Genomic DNA, 13,441 nt, shown 5'->3' with positions numbered 1-13,441 from the left:
TTTTGATATAAAAAGAAGACACGGGGGAGGAGGGGGAGGGAAGAGGGAGGCTGCTGTCACAGCACCCCCAACTCTCCACGCCTGCCCACAGCAGCGTCTCTGGCATGATACATTCACGTGTGATTGGGGTACTTGCACTTTGTGGAGGTGAATACTGACAGAGAAGCAGCCCAGGGAGGGCTGCTGGGGGCAGTGTCCGTGCGTCCATCCCTCCCAGGGATGGGGTAAAAAGACTTTTTGGTTACGCCATGACAGTCCAAACTCCACCAACACCTCAGGGGCACACGTGGCCTCTGTCCTCCTGCTTGGGACCCCCCAGGCCACTGTGAGAGAAGGAGGATCCCTGACTGCATGGGAGGGGACATGCCCCCCCCTTCCCCAGCCTCACACCTTGAGAGTCTTGCTGGCGGCACTGCTGGGGCTGCCAGCGGTGCTGCTGTCGCTGCCCTTCTTCTTGCGCAGGGTCTCAATCCAGCCAGTGCTGGGCCGGGCCGTGAAGCTGGAGAGCGCCAGGGAGCTGAGCCGCATGTTCTTACCGGACATGATGAGCTCCCCGAAGCCCTCCTGGTGGGAGAAGGCGTAGCCAGAACGGCGGGAGCCCACACGCCCTGCACGCCGCATGCACCGGTGCTGGGTCTTCTGCTTCTTCCGCACGAGCTGAGTGTAGCGCACCTGAGGACAGCACCGGGAACACATCAGGGACCCCCAGGGAAGAAAGAGGACACCCCTCCACGCCCAGCCCCTATGGTCAGGTGCTCCCACCGTGTCTGAGAGTTCAGGCTTCAGGTCCAGCTTGAGGAAGCGAAAGGCCACAACAGGCATGATGCAGACCACAGTGGTGAGGGCGATGGTCAACCAGACTGTGGGCTGGGCCAGCGTGTTCTGTGCATTACCTGGGGGGGAGCATGAAGCTAGACAGAACTGGGCTGGGGTAGCATGCTGCTGAGGTGGGGTGCATCACTCAGCTCCCCTGGCACTCACCCACAAAGCGGAACTGGTTGGGGAACATCTGGAAGAGTCCATTGCTGTGCATGGCAAACAGGATGGCGAAGTAGGCAGCAAGGCTGCCCCAGATGAAGAAGTGGTTGATGGCTGTCCAGAAGCCCGTGTCCAGCCCAATCTGGTGGAGAGGGGAAGGAAGAAGCAGGGCTCAGGGAACAGCTGTGGTGCGCCAAGCATGGCCATGGGGCAGGATAGGACCCAAGCCTTCACCAGCTGTGTTCCTGGTGAGGGGCAGAGACTGAGCAGCCACATCCCTACCTGCCAGCTCCCTGTAAGCAGCCATGTCCCTACCTGCACACTGACAACAATCACAAGGGAGGTGGCGACAGTGACAGCAAAGGACTGGTAGTCAGCCAGCTGAGCTCCATCATCACGGGTGGCGTCCGCAAAGACACCATAGGGGATGAAGAACATGAGGACAGAGGTGTAGATGCCCTGGGCGATGCAGATGAAGAACTCCCGTTTGTTGAAGAGCAGGTTCAGCTGTCCAGGCTCATAGAGCTTGGGGTACTCCATGCTCCGCTGCTCTGGCACGTCCTGGGGACACAGGGCACACTGGGCACCTTCCTGCAGCCCTGGGCAGGCAGAACCTGCTCCCTGGGGCTGGGCGAGCCTTCACTGCTGACCGTGAAGAGACAAGGTCAGCCCAGCCCAGGCACCCGGGCAGCCCTTCCTCCTGCAGATGGGCCACATAGGGGCCAGCAACTTGTGCACTCAGGGAGCCCCTGCACTGCTCCCCACTGTACCTGGTCGAATACCCCCATGGCGAGCACAGGCAGCGACGTGTAGACGATGTTGTAGAGAGTGATGAAGTACTGGTCATACACAGTCTGCATGAAATGGAGCGCTCAGGGGGACACCAGACCTGCTCTGTACCCCGCTGTCCCTGTGCCCACCCCAAGTGGTGCAATGCCCTGGGCTCCTCACACCCACCACATGCTGCCACGCTCCGGAGGGATCCCAAGCTGTGCCTGCAGCTGCAGGATGAGGCCCCATGGGGAGCCTTGGGACTGGGGCATGCCTCAGAGCAGAGGGGTCCCGTGGGCAAACCCTCTCCAACTCCAAGCGTGAGAAGCCAACAACCCACCTGTGCCGAGAAGCCGCAGAAGAAGCCAAACCAGAAGTGGACCATGGTGAAGGCAAAGTTCTTGTAGAAGAAGTAGCAGAGGAACTTGCACATGCGTAGGTAGGACCAGCGTCCATGCACCAGCAGCAGGCGCTGCAGGAACTTGAACTGGGAGAAGGAGTAGTCGGAGGCCAGCACTGCCTGGATGCCCTCCTGCCCGCTGATGCCCACCCCGATGTGGGCGGCTGTGGAGGGAAGAGACACGTGGGGTGAAGAGGGCTCTGCCAGGAGCACAGGGACCAGGGGTGGCACCCTTCCCCTGGGACTATGTTCCTGCAGGGCACAAAGGGGCAAGGGCAGATGCTGCCACGGGATAGTGCAAGTGGGGATCTGTCCCTCCTGCTGCTGCCCAGACCCCGGGACTCACTCTTGATCATGCTGACATCGTTGGCGCCGTCCCCGATGGCCAGGGTCACAGCTTTCTTGTACTTCTTCACCAGCTCCACCACCTGGGCCTTCTGCAGGGGTGTGACACGGCAGCAGATGACGGCCTTGCAGGCACACGCTGTCTCCAGGAACTCCACCTCCATGTCAGCCTCCAGTGCATGGGCCTGCAAGGAGAGCAGGGGGATGCTGGGGAAACATCCCAGAGCTGAGCACTGTGCCCCATCCAGCCACACTCCCAGGTCCCTACCAGGCTGTGCCCATTGATGACTAGGGCATATTCACCCGCGATGGCTTCCAGCACAGAGGTGAGCTTGGAAGAGGAGAGTTTCTCCTGGTAGGAGAAGCCATTGCTTGTGGAGTGTGATGCATCCATCATCTTCTCCCGGGCTTTCCTGAGGAGGAGAAGGGTCAGGGGGCCTCGAGTGAGGGCACTTCTGTAACCCCCCGTTCCCTGCACGCAGCTGTGCCTCACACCAGCCTCACGCATGTCCTCTGCCCCCAACCCTCACCTGAGCTCCTCTCGCACCTCCAGCACAGTGTGGCCTGTGACCACGAACACCTCGGTCATGTCGTCCGTCAGCATCTTGCAGGAGTAGCCGATGTTCACGGCTGTTTCTGGGGATGGGAAACCAGGGGCTGAGCCAGGCCTAGCCCAAGGAGGAGCACATGTCCCACTGACCCCCAGGAAAGCAGCCTCATCTCCAGCCAGCCCAGACCCCCACCCCAGTACTACTCACCCTGTTTGTCCCCCGTCAGCACCCAGATCTTGATGTTAGCCAGCGTCAGGATGGCGATGGTTTCAGGGACCCCCTGCTGCAGTTTGTCCTCGATGGCTGTGGCTCCAAGCAGCTGGAGGACCCAAAGAGGCAGAAGATCAGGCTGCACCCCAGCCCCTTCCCACTCCCCAGTGCCCCCACCCCCACGTACCATCATATCGTGCTCCACCTCATCATAGAGCTGAGCCAGGCGATCCTCCCGGGCCTCGTGGGCACTGCTGGCTTGGTGCAGCCGCTCAGACCACTCCTCGTAGTAGCTCTCCTCCAGGTCTTTGTAGGCCAGCACCAGCGTCCGCAGCCCCTCACCAGCATATTCCTGCAGTGGCCGGAGTCAGGTGAAGGGACAGACCTTGATGGTGTCCCCAGGCCCTGATGGCCTCCAGGGCAGGGCACACGCCAGGCTCCATGCCTGTGGGCAGCTCCTCTTCTCTCCACAGCCCTGCCAGCAGGACCCTGCCACACTCACATTGAGGTGGTCGGTGGTGACATTGGTCAGGTCCTGGTTGATGGGGTGGAGGCGCTCCAGCAGGATGGTGTCAGCACCTTTGCAGTACAGCCGGATCTTGCCCTCGGGGCTGCGCACTGTGGGGAGCAGGGAACAAGCTGCCTGGCTCAGGGGAGCAGGAGCAGGTCCCACTCCTACCTCCAGCCATGAGCCGATGATGCCTCTGCAGTCATGTCACCATTTGCATGGGGCTGGTCTCCAAGTCCACCGCAGCAAGCCCCCAGCCCTCCCAGCCCCTGTGCAGGGCTCAGGGTCTCACCGATGACAGACATGCGCTTGCGGATGTTGTTGAAGTCCAGGATGGCCAGCAGCTGGTACGTGATGGCTCGGCCCAGCTCGTGCACTGTGATTGTCTTGGGGGTACGGGACCGGAACACGAAGCCGAAGTTCCTGGCGGCTGTGACCAGCGCTCCCTCGTCTGGGGACTGAGCTTTGTAATAGAGCTCCCCTGGGGACAGCACAGGGGTGAGAGGCTGCGCCACAGCCCAAGCCACACAGGGAGCAGGGACAGGTCCTGTCCTCTGCACCCACCTTCGTTCTTCTCCTCGGACATGACGGTGTGGCAGAGCGAGAGCAGACGGAAGAACTCATGCACGTGGGGGTCTCCCAGCTTGATGGCTTCCAGCAGGCTGGGGTCCCAGAACTGGAACCGGGGGTCCGCCAGTGGGTTGAAGGAGAAGTCAACCGGCTCTGGCCGCTGGCAGGGACAGAGGTGAGGTTATGCTGCTGCGGGCAGCGGCATGGCCAGGCACCAGCCCTGTGGCACTCTCACCTCTCCCAGCTCTGCCTTGTGGCCCAGCACGTCCTGAACATCACCTGTGAACCAGGGCACAGGTTAACCAGGAAAGGGCCCCACCGCTGTGGCTCCACCAGCACCCATGCCCAGGGGTGCCCCCACGCTATGGCTGAGCCCTCTCGTCCCCCCCAGGGTCTGCAGGAGGGGACCTGGTGCACCCACCCCCTGCAGGCACGCCCAGCCCATCCCCCGTGCCCTGCGCTCACCGTAGCTGTGCCCATTCACAGAGCACTTGCTGAAGACCATGATGTTCTGGGTGAGGGTGCCAGTCTTGTCAGAGAAGATGTACTCCACCTGCCCCAGCTCCTCATTGAGGGTGGTGGTCCGGGCCTCGGCTGGTGTCCGGCGCTTGGCACAGTACATCTTCTTGTCCCAGTTGATGAAGTAGCTGTGCCCAAGGCGGATCACCTCCACACTGCAGGGGGGACAGCCATGCGTCACCGGGGCAGGGAAGCTCTGCTGAGCCAGTGACGGGCACACCCTCCCCACCCCAGGCCCCCAGCTGCCTGGGTCACCCCCGCACCCAGGGCCCCCATGCTGCTTGCTGGCTCCCGCACCCTTCCCCGGGGCTGGTCTGCACCCGCTCCTACCAACAGCCACTGCCAAGCCAGGGCTGGGGTCGCAGGGCCTGGCACCGAGGGGGGAGCCCGTAGGGTTCCCTGGGCATGTCCCCAAACCCCCTCCCCAGCCCCCAGGGCAGACAGCAATGAACTAGGGGCAGGGGTGGGGGCGACACGTTCTTACCTCGGGGCTAAGGGTGACAGAACCCATGCTGGGGAACGAAAAGAGAGAGAAATTAAAAGAGAGAGAGAAGGGGACAGTGCAGGAGCCTGGGAGCTGCAGGAAGGCAGAGCAAAATAACCAGCATGCAGCCAGGGCAGGGAGAGACGAGCAGCCAGACACAGCCAGGGGGGCCTGAGGGACCTGTGGGGTCTCAGGTCTTGGGGTATCTCCAAGGGCAGACATGGCCCATCACCAGGAGAGCAGCCCGTGCCCACCCCATGCACACAGCTCTGCCCGTGGGTCTCCATCCCCATCTCCCCTCCCCAGAGGGCACCCCTAATTCCTGGTGCCTGCCCCTCGCACATCCCCAGCCCCTCTGTCACTGCCCTACCTTACGTAGAGTGAGATGGGCACCACAGTGTTGAGGATGATGATGTAGGACCAGAAGGAGAGGAAGCCCGAGAAGAAGGCACTGTGCACCCCCTCGTCCCAGGGCAGGTAGATCTGGAAGCAGACGCCCACCTCATGCTCCCAGATGGCATTGCCAATGGCCAGAATCACCCCCATGCACACCAGGAACCCGAAGATCTGGGGACAGGACAGAACATCAGAGCCCAAAGGAGGCCACAGCCGGGGCTCCCTGGGATCTGCCTGCCTACCCAGAGCACCAGCGTGTTCATCAGCCGATCGATGCTCGTCCGCTTGAACTTGGTCCGGCCGCTGTTCTGCATGAGCTTGGTGTCAGGCCCTGGAGGAAGGAAGGGTGTCAGGGGCTTTCTCCCTTGTGTGCAGGACAGTGGTGGCTGCTGTCCCAACCTACCTGCAAAGACAACGAGGCCAAAGCACCACTCGGTGTTGCGCAGGACGCAGCCCCGCAGCAGCATGTTCTGGTTGCTCAGGGGGTACTTGCTTTCCTTCCAGTAGAGCGTCCCTCCAAACTTGTCCAGCTTGTTGTTGGGGGGTTCACAGATCACCTCACCTGGGCACAGGGGATGGCTTGGCTGTAACACGCCTTCTCTACGTGCTCAGCTCCATCCCAGTGCTCCCAGCACTGTCCCCAGCTCCCCAGAGATCTGATTCAAACCGTAGGACCACAACAGTGCAGGGATGGTCCTGGTCTCTCCAGGGTGGGCCCATGCCAAGATGATGGAGGAGAAAATCCAGGGGCTGGTCACAGGCACTCACCATCAAACCGAGCCAGCTTGCTGGTGTCACCCAGCTCTGAGGTGACAGGGATGGCCTGTCGCACCTTCATGTTGGTCTCTCTGCGAGCAAGGAGGCACCACATGTGGGGTTAGAGGCAGCAGATGCTCCCTAGGTTTGGGTCCCCAGCAGTTCCTGCCCTGCCCTGATCTCACTCCTACCTCTTGCCTTCCCCTGTCACTCGAGGTGAGCAGGGGTTACCTACCCGTCCAGCTCTGCAGTCTCTATGTAGCACAACCCATGGGGTTCACTGCTGGAGAGCAGGAGGAGGTCAGCCTGCCAGGAGAGACATGGGAAGGGTTGTGCTGACACCGGGTCCCCTACACCTTCCACAGGGAAGCCAGGGGCCAGCAGGGTCCAGAACCAGGTGTACTCAGCATGGTGCTGCTAGCACCCTGGACACCAGCTCCTGAAGGACCCACATCAGGCAATCTCCAGAGCTCCAATGCTACATCCTAAATGCAACTTCCCAGTGGGGAAGTCCCTGACACCTCCACCCCAGGTGATGGAGGAGCACCATGCCATGCCACTGTCCCTGTGTGTCACCAAGCCAGGACCACTCCTGTGTTGGGGCCACACTCACCGCCACGAACTGGTTGTTCTCCAGCTTGATGATGTCTCCAACACGGACGTTCATCCACTGCTCCTGTCGGAGGCTGCAGGGAGACAGCGCAGTGGAGTTAGGTGGGAGTTGGCAGCGCTCTGTTCCCCTGCCTGCAGCCCTGTGCCATGTCCTGGGGGGGGCCATGCCCCCTCCCTGGCTGTCCTGTCCCTGTGACACTCACACTCCACTGATGAGCACCTGAGACTGCCGGTTGTTCACCTGGTTGTCACTTTTATGGCGGAACTGGGTGCAGAGGGGAAGACAGCGCCGTCAGCTCTGCTGGGGATGGGGTCCTGCAGCCCTACCCCTGCACACCCGCACCAGGGTCACAGCCCCAAGTCCCCTGGCCCTAACAGAGGGGCACGTGGGGAACCACTCACATAGTCGTCCGTGGCATCTTTGACAGCTGTGATGGTTAAGACAAGAACCAAAGGCACGATGGTGGTGAACCAGGAGAGTGAAGAGATCTGTGGGATCAGCTGGGGACAGAGAGTGGGAGCTGGGGGGGACCAGGCCAGCCCCAGGCCCACACCATCCCTGCTCAAGGGTGTCAAACCCACACTTCCCAAGGGCAGGATGTGTCCTGGCCCCCCCCAGCTGCCCAGCCAGGGAAGGAGATGATGGAAGAGCCCCATCTGGCTCCCCAGGACCCCAGCACTCACCTGCAGGATGAGGAGGAAGAGGAAATAGGTGTTGGCCACTTCCTGGAACTGCTCGAAGAGGTTGACAGGCAGGAAGGTGATGATGTTGTACTTGGAGGTCTTGATGCAGTTGCTCTGGGGATGGACAGGACAAAAGGGAGGGTTCATGAGCTGCTGAGGCCCCTGTGGTCCCAGCATCACTCTGAGAGCTGCAGCTCACCATGGCCCTAACCTGGGATCTCAGCCCAGCAGCTCCTACCCCTCCTCTAACTTTTCCTCAAGAAGCAGATTTCTTCCCCTGGGTCACCCACCAGTACCCAGGGACCTGTCTGTACCCAGGGACCAACCAGTACCCAAGGAGCGGCTGGTACCGAGGGACCAGAGTGCAGTGATGAGCAGTGCAGTGCTGTGCCATGCAGTCTTGTGCAGTGCAGTGCAATGCAGTGCCGTGCAGTCCCGTGTGATGCTCATCAGCACAATTGTCTCAGGGATAAACATCTAATTTTAGCTGTAACCCCCCCCCGGCGCTGACCCGGTGCCAGCCCCCTCCGAGCCGCTCGCTTCCCCCCCAGAGCACTCACTGCGTACTGGAACTTCTCGTTGTAGTCCCGCGCGTTGGCTCGCACCCGCCGCTCCTCCTCTGCAACACAGCCCGGGCGCTGCCCTCAGCCCCCCGACCCCTCCCGTCCCCGCGGCCCGGCCCCGCCGCGCCCGCACCGCCCCGCGGGGCTCCCGGACCCGCGGCCACTTCTCGGGCACCTCCCGAGGCACGATCACGGCTGCGGCTCCATCCCGCGCTGCCGCAGCCCCTGCCCGGGCCCTCCCGCTCCGCCGCGGTACAGGGGCCCACCGGGGCCTCCCGCGGCCTTACCGGCCTCCCCCCCCCGCTCACCTGGGGCCCGGCGGGCCGCGCACCGCTCCATGGCCCGCGGCCCCGCAGCCCATGGGGAGCGGGCTGGCGGCCGGGGCCGGGGGCCGGTACCGGGGCCGCTGCGGCCCCGCTCCCGCTGCCGCGCTGCTGCTGCCGGCTCAGCGCCCCATGGCCGCGGCGGCGCCGGTCGGCGGCGGAAGTGATGGGGGGGGGAGCGGGGTCCTGTGAGAGGGAGGTGGCACCTCACGGGCACCCCACGGACACCCCATGGCCGCTGCATGGACACCCCACGGGCACCCCACGGGCACCCCATAGACAATCCATGGCCGCTGCATGGACACCCCACGGGCACCCCATGGATACCCCATCGACACCCCACAGACACCCCGCGGCCTCAGGGCTCGTTTATTGGTGCAATGGGGGCCGTGGGGGCCGGTGCCGCCGGTTCGGGGCAGGGGGTGTCTCCAGCGTCACTTCTGGGGCAGCGTCCTCCCGGTGTCCTCCTCTGCGGGTGAGGTCTTGGGGTCCGTGGGGACGGCAGCGATGCTGAGGACCGGGGGGCTCTGCTCTGCTGCGGCAGCGCCCTCCGGGAGCGGGTGGTGAAACGCCACGAGGAGCTGGTACAGGGCTGAGCCCACAGCGGCTCCCAGCATCGGTGCCACCACCGGCACCCACCACCACCCATTGCCCCTGCTGGGGACGGGGCATAGTGGGCAAGGTGTCACCCCCATGCTCCCCACCTTCACCCCCTTACCTCGACCCACCTGAAGACCTCTGTGCCCCAACCTGCCACACAGGTGAAGAGTCGGGGCCCAAAATCCCGTGCAGGGTTCATGGGGCAGCTGCAGTTGGAGCCCAGGGAGGCCTCGAGGGAGAACACCAGCAGGGCCACTGCCACTGGCTCCAGGCCCTTAGGGACACCTTTGTTGCGGGTGTCCAGGATGGCCAGGATGCCCACAATCAGCAGTGCCGTGGCCACCACCTGCAGGGCCGGTGTGACAGCTCAGCACCGGGGGGACCAGTGCCGCCAGGCTGGGGGGAGCCAACCCTGGCACCCACCTGGTCCAAGAAGCCATTGGAGAGGGACAGGTAGTCAGCAGGGTAGGTGGCAAAGATGGAGGCAGTTTCCCGGGGGCCAGAGGCGGTGAGGGTCCCATTGCTGTAGTGATGGATGGCATCTGCAGAGCAAAGGCAGAGCCTGTGTGGGGAGCCTGGTCACCCTGACACAACCACTGGACACGGGCCCCCAGCCCTGTACCATAGTAGACAGCATAGACAGCACCAGCAGAGACGAATGCTCCCAAAGTCTGCACGGCCACAAAGATGGGCAACTTCCACCAGGGAAACTGCTCCAGGAGGCACATGGCGAGGGAGAACGCTGGGTTCAGGTGGGCCCCTGCAATGGAGCGGGGAGAGGCGTGGGAGCAGGGGGTCCTTGGAGCCAGGGGACAGCGGGAGCAGGGCCCCCTCCCCAGCCTCACCAGACACTCCCCCAGCTATATAGATGGACACCATGACGGCCAGGGCGCTTGCCAGGTAGGCAGTGAGGATGTTCCCCTTGGACTCAGAGCTGGTGACCATCTGCGCTGAGCCGCTCAGGGTGATGAGCTGCAGGAGAGGGACATGGCTCCAGCACAGCCCCTTGTCAAGCCCCCAGCCTGCTCCCCAGGGACAGGATCAGCGCTGAACCCAGGCAGCAGGGCATCAGCCAGGTGAGGGCTGCTCCAGTGCTGCTGCCTGCACCATCTCCATGCCACATCCCCTGGCTCCAGGTTCGGGCACCACATGGAGACAGGCAGGGAGGTGGTGACTGCTCCTGACTGTGGTTCTAATTGCAAAGTATGCTGTGTGCTTTCCTGGGCAGGCAGCAGGGAAGAGGTGCTGCCCTTCAGGACGCAGCCCCACGTGCAGCTCCAGAGCCCCAACCTTTGTCTGAGGCAGGGCAAGAGGTGTCAAGGTATGTGCTACCCAGCACTGCTCCCTCAGGAGCCATATGGCAGCTCCCGTGCCCATGGTGTGCCCGAGCCACTGTGGTGCAGCATTTCCCAGGTCCAAGCAGGAGGTCAGGTAATTCCTCCATGAGCACAGTGGAGCCCCAACCCCCCCCCCTGCCCTGGGATCCCCCAGTGTCTGCCCCAAACCCCCCTGTTTCCCACTCACGATGAGCACGAGGACGGCCAACATCTCAGCCAGGCACTCCCGCACCAGCTGGTTCTGGATGTGGAGCAGAGCCCGGGCACTCTTCAAGAAGGAAGTGGTGCCCATGGGGCTGGCTAGGAGCAGGCAGCAGCAACGGTGATGCCGGGCTCTGTCCCAGCCAGGTTTTATGAGCCCTGGTGCTGGGTGATAATGTGCAGACTTTACACCAATTGGAGCCACAGCACAGGGAGACGCCTCGCAGGGACCAGAGTCCTGCGTGGGGCTGGGGACAGCAGTGTGGCCCCGGTAGGAGCAGAGCCCCCGCAGGTCCCCAGGCTCTGCTGAGCCAGCACAGGTGGGTGTGCTCCAGGGAGCTCTGCTTTTCCCTGCCGGATCCCTGCTCACAGGCAGCACTAATGAAGAGGAATGAAGAAGCCTTGGAACGGGTCCTGGGCTGGTTCCTTGAGAGGAGCACAGGAGACCAGACATGGTGGGCAGGGATCGGCACAGAGCAGCCCATCACTGCCTGCACCCAGGAGCCACTTGGTGGGTTCCTGGCTCTGCATCGGGCAGGTTCTGGCCTGAAGGAGCCTGGCAGGTCACCATTACCATAAATAGACTTTATTTCTCTGTACACATATGCACACACACACTCAGCCCCCCAAGGGGTCCTTCTGCAGAAGACAGGCAGCCCCCAGAGACCACCTCCCAGGAGGATCTGATCCATCTGTAACAGGAACAGGCAGTGAGAAGAGGCTGCTGCCAGTGTCCACCCATCCATTCATCCATCCCCATAGCCCTGGTGAGCCCCACAGTCCCCCCACCCATCACACCTACGGGGTGCTCAGCCAGGCTGGGCACAGCTACCAGCTTGAGAACCAGCGTCGGAAGAAGCTGCCCAGCGCAGAGGATGGGTCACTCAGGTTGGGAGGGTGGAGACTGTCCTCTGGCGGCCATGTGCCTGCAAACTGCGCCAGCTCCCCTGGGAGAGCAAGGAGAGCTGGCTCATGGGGGGCCCTGCCTTGCTCCCCTCACTCTACTCAGTGCCCCACTCACGGTCATCCGTCTTGACCACCTCCTCTCTGTAGTCTTTGCTCTGGCCGTCCTCCTTGGTGGTGGTGATGAAAGCTTGGTCCCCCCTCCGGCGTGTCACGGTTGTCTCCCGGCGGCCCTGGCTGTCCTGCACGGTGCGGCACTCCTCCACCGCCTGTGCAGAGCACCACCAAGCCCTGAGCCCCACCACCAGCCCTAGCTCCGCTCCTTGTGCTGGGGACAGTGTCCCCCGCTCACCTGCTGCCCCTTGCTGCACCCTCAGAGGACACTCACCCCATCAGGCAGAGTCACTTTGGTGACAGAGACGCTCTGGAAGTAAGAGTGAGCCTTGGGCTCGCCGGGTCTCAGGATGGTGCCCAGCCCTGCGGAGGAGACCTGCGAGTCCAGGTCTGGGGAGGGGGGAGACGTGAGATGGTGACAGCAGCATGGGGCAGGGTGAACCGAGTGGGCAGGGACCCTGCGGCACCCACCCTGATCTGCCTTGAGGCTGGGAGAAGACGGGGAAGCATCGTCCAGCTGCAAGGCAAAGCACGCACTGGTGACACAGAGGACACCCCAGCGGCCACCAGAGCCGGCCCCTCGCGGGGCAGAGCCTCACTCACCCCCAGGAAGGGGCTCCATGGCTGGGCCAGGCTCTCCGGGTGCTTCAGCATTGAGTCCCGCAGCCGCCGCCCCTCGCCGGAGCTGGGCATTGCAGGCTCGGGGGGGGGCAGCCGCTCCTCCTGCTCGCCGGAGGGCAGCGGGAGCCCGGCCCAGGCGCCGCCGAACAGCCCCAGGAGCTCGCCCACGTCCCGGAACAGCTCCTCGAAGGCACCGCGGGGCCCGAAGCCGAAGTGCGGGGGGGGCTGCGCCAGGGAAGGGCCGTCCTCATCATCCTCGTCCTCGTCCCACGTCGCGCCGCCAAAGAGCGGGTCCCGGGGCCTGCGGGACCACGGCGCTGAGACACCGGAGCAACCGGGGCCAGGGGGGTTAATGGGGACCGGGTTTAACCGGGAAGGGCGGAGGGTGGCAACGGGGGGGTAACCGGTACCTCCGCGGCCCCGGGAACCCGAAGAAGCCCCGAAACGCATCGTAGAAGCTCATCGCCGCCGTCCCCTGCCCCCGCGTCGCACTGCCGTAAAGTGCCGCCGGTTGTCGCGAAGCGCCGGCGGAGCCGCCGGGTCCTAAGCCCCGCCGCGGAGGCCTAGGCGCCGGCGTTTGGCTCTACCCTCCCCTCCCGTCGCTCCCAGGCTCCCGCTGGACTCCGCTCCCCACCCGCAACATGAGGCGGGTCCCGGGGCAGGGACAAGGGGATCCCGGTGCCCGGGAAAGACCCACAAAAGGGCGCTAAAAACCCGGGAAGGGGGAGGCAGGAGAACCTGCTCCCTGCCCCAAAAAGACGGAGCCAGGCAGGGGAGGGAGGGAGGGAGGGAGGAAAAGATGCACACATGACTTTGTGATCTTTATTCTCTTTAGTGAAGCACCCCCCACACAGGGGCTGCATTTGGAACTGAAAAAGACAAGATCTGACTGCATAGAAAACAACCAAAAACCCCAATCTGGAGCCCAAAAGCAGAAGGTACTTACAGCGTGCAAGGCGGGGGGGGGGGGGGAGAAGTAAATCGGGGGGTGCAGA

General features: G+C 63.3%; 3 protein-coding genes across 6 annotated transcripts; all 3 read right to left on the bottom strand.

The window, feature by feature from the left end:
- Positions 1 to 225: 225 nt before the first annotated feature.
- ATP8B2 (ATPase phospholipid transporting 8B2) lies at positions 226 to 8,779 on the bottom strand. Of its 2 annotated transcripts, none has more exons than XM_057398641.1 (27): positions 8,656 to 8,779; positions 8,345 to 8,403; positions 7,785 to 7,898; positions 7,503 to 7,601; positions 7,304 to 7,365; positions 7,102 to 7,174; positions 6,724 to 6,794; positions 6,501 to 6,580; positions 6,136 to 6,294; positions 5,975 to 6,063; positions 5,707 to 5,903; positions 4,799 to 5,007; positions 4,569 to 4,612; positions 4,328 to 4,493; positions 4,056 to 4,244; positions 3,758 to 3,873; positions 3,443 to 3,607; positions 3,253 to 3,364; positions 3,025 to 3,130; positions 2,763 to 2,907; positions 2,496 to 2,679; positions 2,090 to 2,313; positions 1,749 to 1,832; positions 1,294 to 1,539; positions 982 to 1,120; positions 763 to 893; positions 226 to 672 (listed from the first exon to the last, which is right to left on the bottom strand). In XM_057398641.1, the coding sequence occupies exons 1-27, from the start codon at positions 8,684 to 8,686 to the stop codon at positions 385 to 387; spliced, it is 3,582 nt and encodes a 1,193-aa protein (XP_057254624.1). In that variant the 5' UTR covers positions 8,687 to 8,779; the 3' UTR covers positions 226 to 384. The 2 variants fall into 2 exon arrangements, with proteins under 2 accessions (XP_057254624.1, XP_057254622.1); XM_057398639.1 differs by having other exon boundaries at positions 8,352 to 8,403.
- Positions 8,780 to 9,104: 325 nt separating this feature from the next.
- AQP10 (aquaporin 10) lies at positions 9,105 to 11,160 on the bottom strand. Its single transcript, XM_057398600.1, has 6 exons — positions 10,795 to 11,160; positions 10,116 to 10,242; positions 9,893 to 10,030; positions 9,694 to 9,812; positions 9,399 to 9,616; positions 9,105 to 9,327 (listed from the first exon to the last, which is right to left on the bottom strand). Exons 1-6 carry the CDS (start codon positions 10,897 to 10,899, stop codon positions 9,105 to 9,107), a joined length of 930 nt encoding a protein of 309 aa, XP_057254583.1. The 5' UTR covers positions 10,900 to 11,160.
- A 218-nt stretch (positions 11,161 to 11,378) lies between these two features.
- Positions 11,379 to 12,967, bottom strand: HAX1 (HCLS1 associated protein X-1). 3 transcript variants are annotated; one of them, XM_057398636.1, is made up of 7 exons: positions 12,857 to 12,967; positions 12,429 to 12,747; positions 12,297 to 12,342; positions 12,100 to 12,215; positions 11,830 to 11,980; positions 11,607 to 11,755; positions 11,379 to 11,500 (listed from the first exon to the last, which is right to left on the bottom strand). In XM_057398636.1, the coding sequence occupies exons 1-6, from the start codon at positions 12,907 to 12,909 to the stop codon at positions 11,637 to 11,639; spliced, it is 804 nt and encodes a 267-aa protein (XP_057254619.1). In that variant the 5' UTR covers positions 12,910 to 12,967; the 3' UTR covers positions 11,379 to 11,500; positions 11,607 to 11,636. The 3 variants fall into 3 exon arrangements, with proteins under 3 accessions (XP_057254619.1, XP_057254617.1, XP_057254620.1); XM_057398634.1 differs by having other exon boundaries at positions 11,611 to 11,755; XM_057398637.1 differs by lacking the exon at positions 11,379 to 11,500 and having other exon boundaries at positions 11,596 to 11,755; positions 11,849 to 11,980.
- Between the last annotated feature and the right edge of the window lie 474 nt (positions 12,968 to 13,441).

This window comes from Pezoporus wallicus, unplaced genomic scaffold (assembly GCF_028554395.1).
Source record: "Pezoporus wallicus isolate ANWC-B61680 ecotype Strahan unplaced genomic scaffold, APGP_CSIRO_Pwel_v1 scaffold_9020, whole genome shotgun sequence".
Classification (NCBI taxonomy): Eukaryota; Metazoa; Chordata; class Aves; order Psittaciformes; family Psittacidae; genus Pezoporus; species Pezoporus wallicus.
This window is presented reverse-complemented; position numbering and strand designations above follow the sequence as displayed.

Excerpts from the sequence above, each read along its gene's own strand:
- ATP8B2 (XM_057398639.1), bottom strand. The coding sequence starts at position 8,708 with ATGGGCTGCGGGGCCGCGGGCCATGGAGCGGTGCGCGGCCCGCCGGGC. Across the intron at positions 3,365-3,442 it reads AGGTGGAGCACGATATGATG|CTGCTTGGAGCCACAGCCAT; the intron begins GTACGTGGGGGT and ends TGGGTCCTCCAG. Across the intron at positions 894-981 it reads CAACCAGTTCCGCTTTGTGG|GTAATGCACAGAACACGCTG; the intron begins GTGAGTGCCAGG and ends GCTCCCCCCCAG.
- AQP10 (XM_057398600.1), bottom strand. The coding sequence starts at position 10,899 with ATGGGCACCACTTCCTTCTTGAAGAGTGCCCGGGCTCTGCTCCACATC. Across the intron at positions 9,813-9,892 it reads TGTCTATGCTGTCTACTATG|ATGCCATCCATCACTACAGC; the intron begins GTACAGGGCTGG and ends TTTGCTCTGCAG. Across the intron at positions 9,328-9,398 it reads TGGGGCACAGAGGTCTTCAG|CAGGGGCAATGGGTGGTGGT; the intron begins GTGGGTCGAGGT and ends CCCCGTCCCCAG.
- HAX1 (XM_057398636.1), bottom strand. The coding sequence starts at position 12,909 with ATGAGCTTCTACGATGCGTTTCGGGGCTTCTTCGGGTTCCCGGGGCCG. Across the intron at positions 11,981-12,099 it reads AAGTGACTCTGCCTGATGGG|GCGGTGGAGGAGTGCCGCAC; the intron begins GTGAGTGTCCTC and ends TGCTCTGCACAG. Across the intron at positions 11,756-11,829 it reads GGTGGTCAAGACGGATGACC|GGGAGCTGGCGCAGTTTGCA; the intron begins GTGAGTGGGGCA and ends TTGCTCTCCCAG.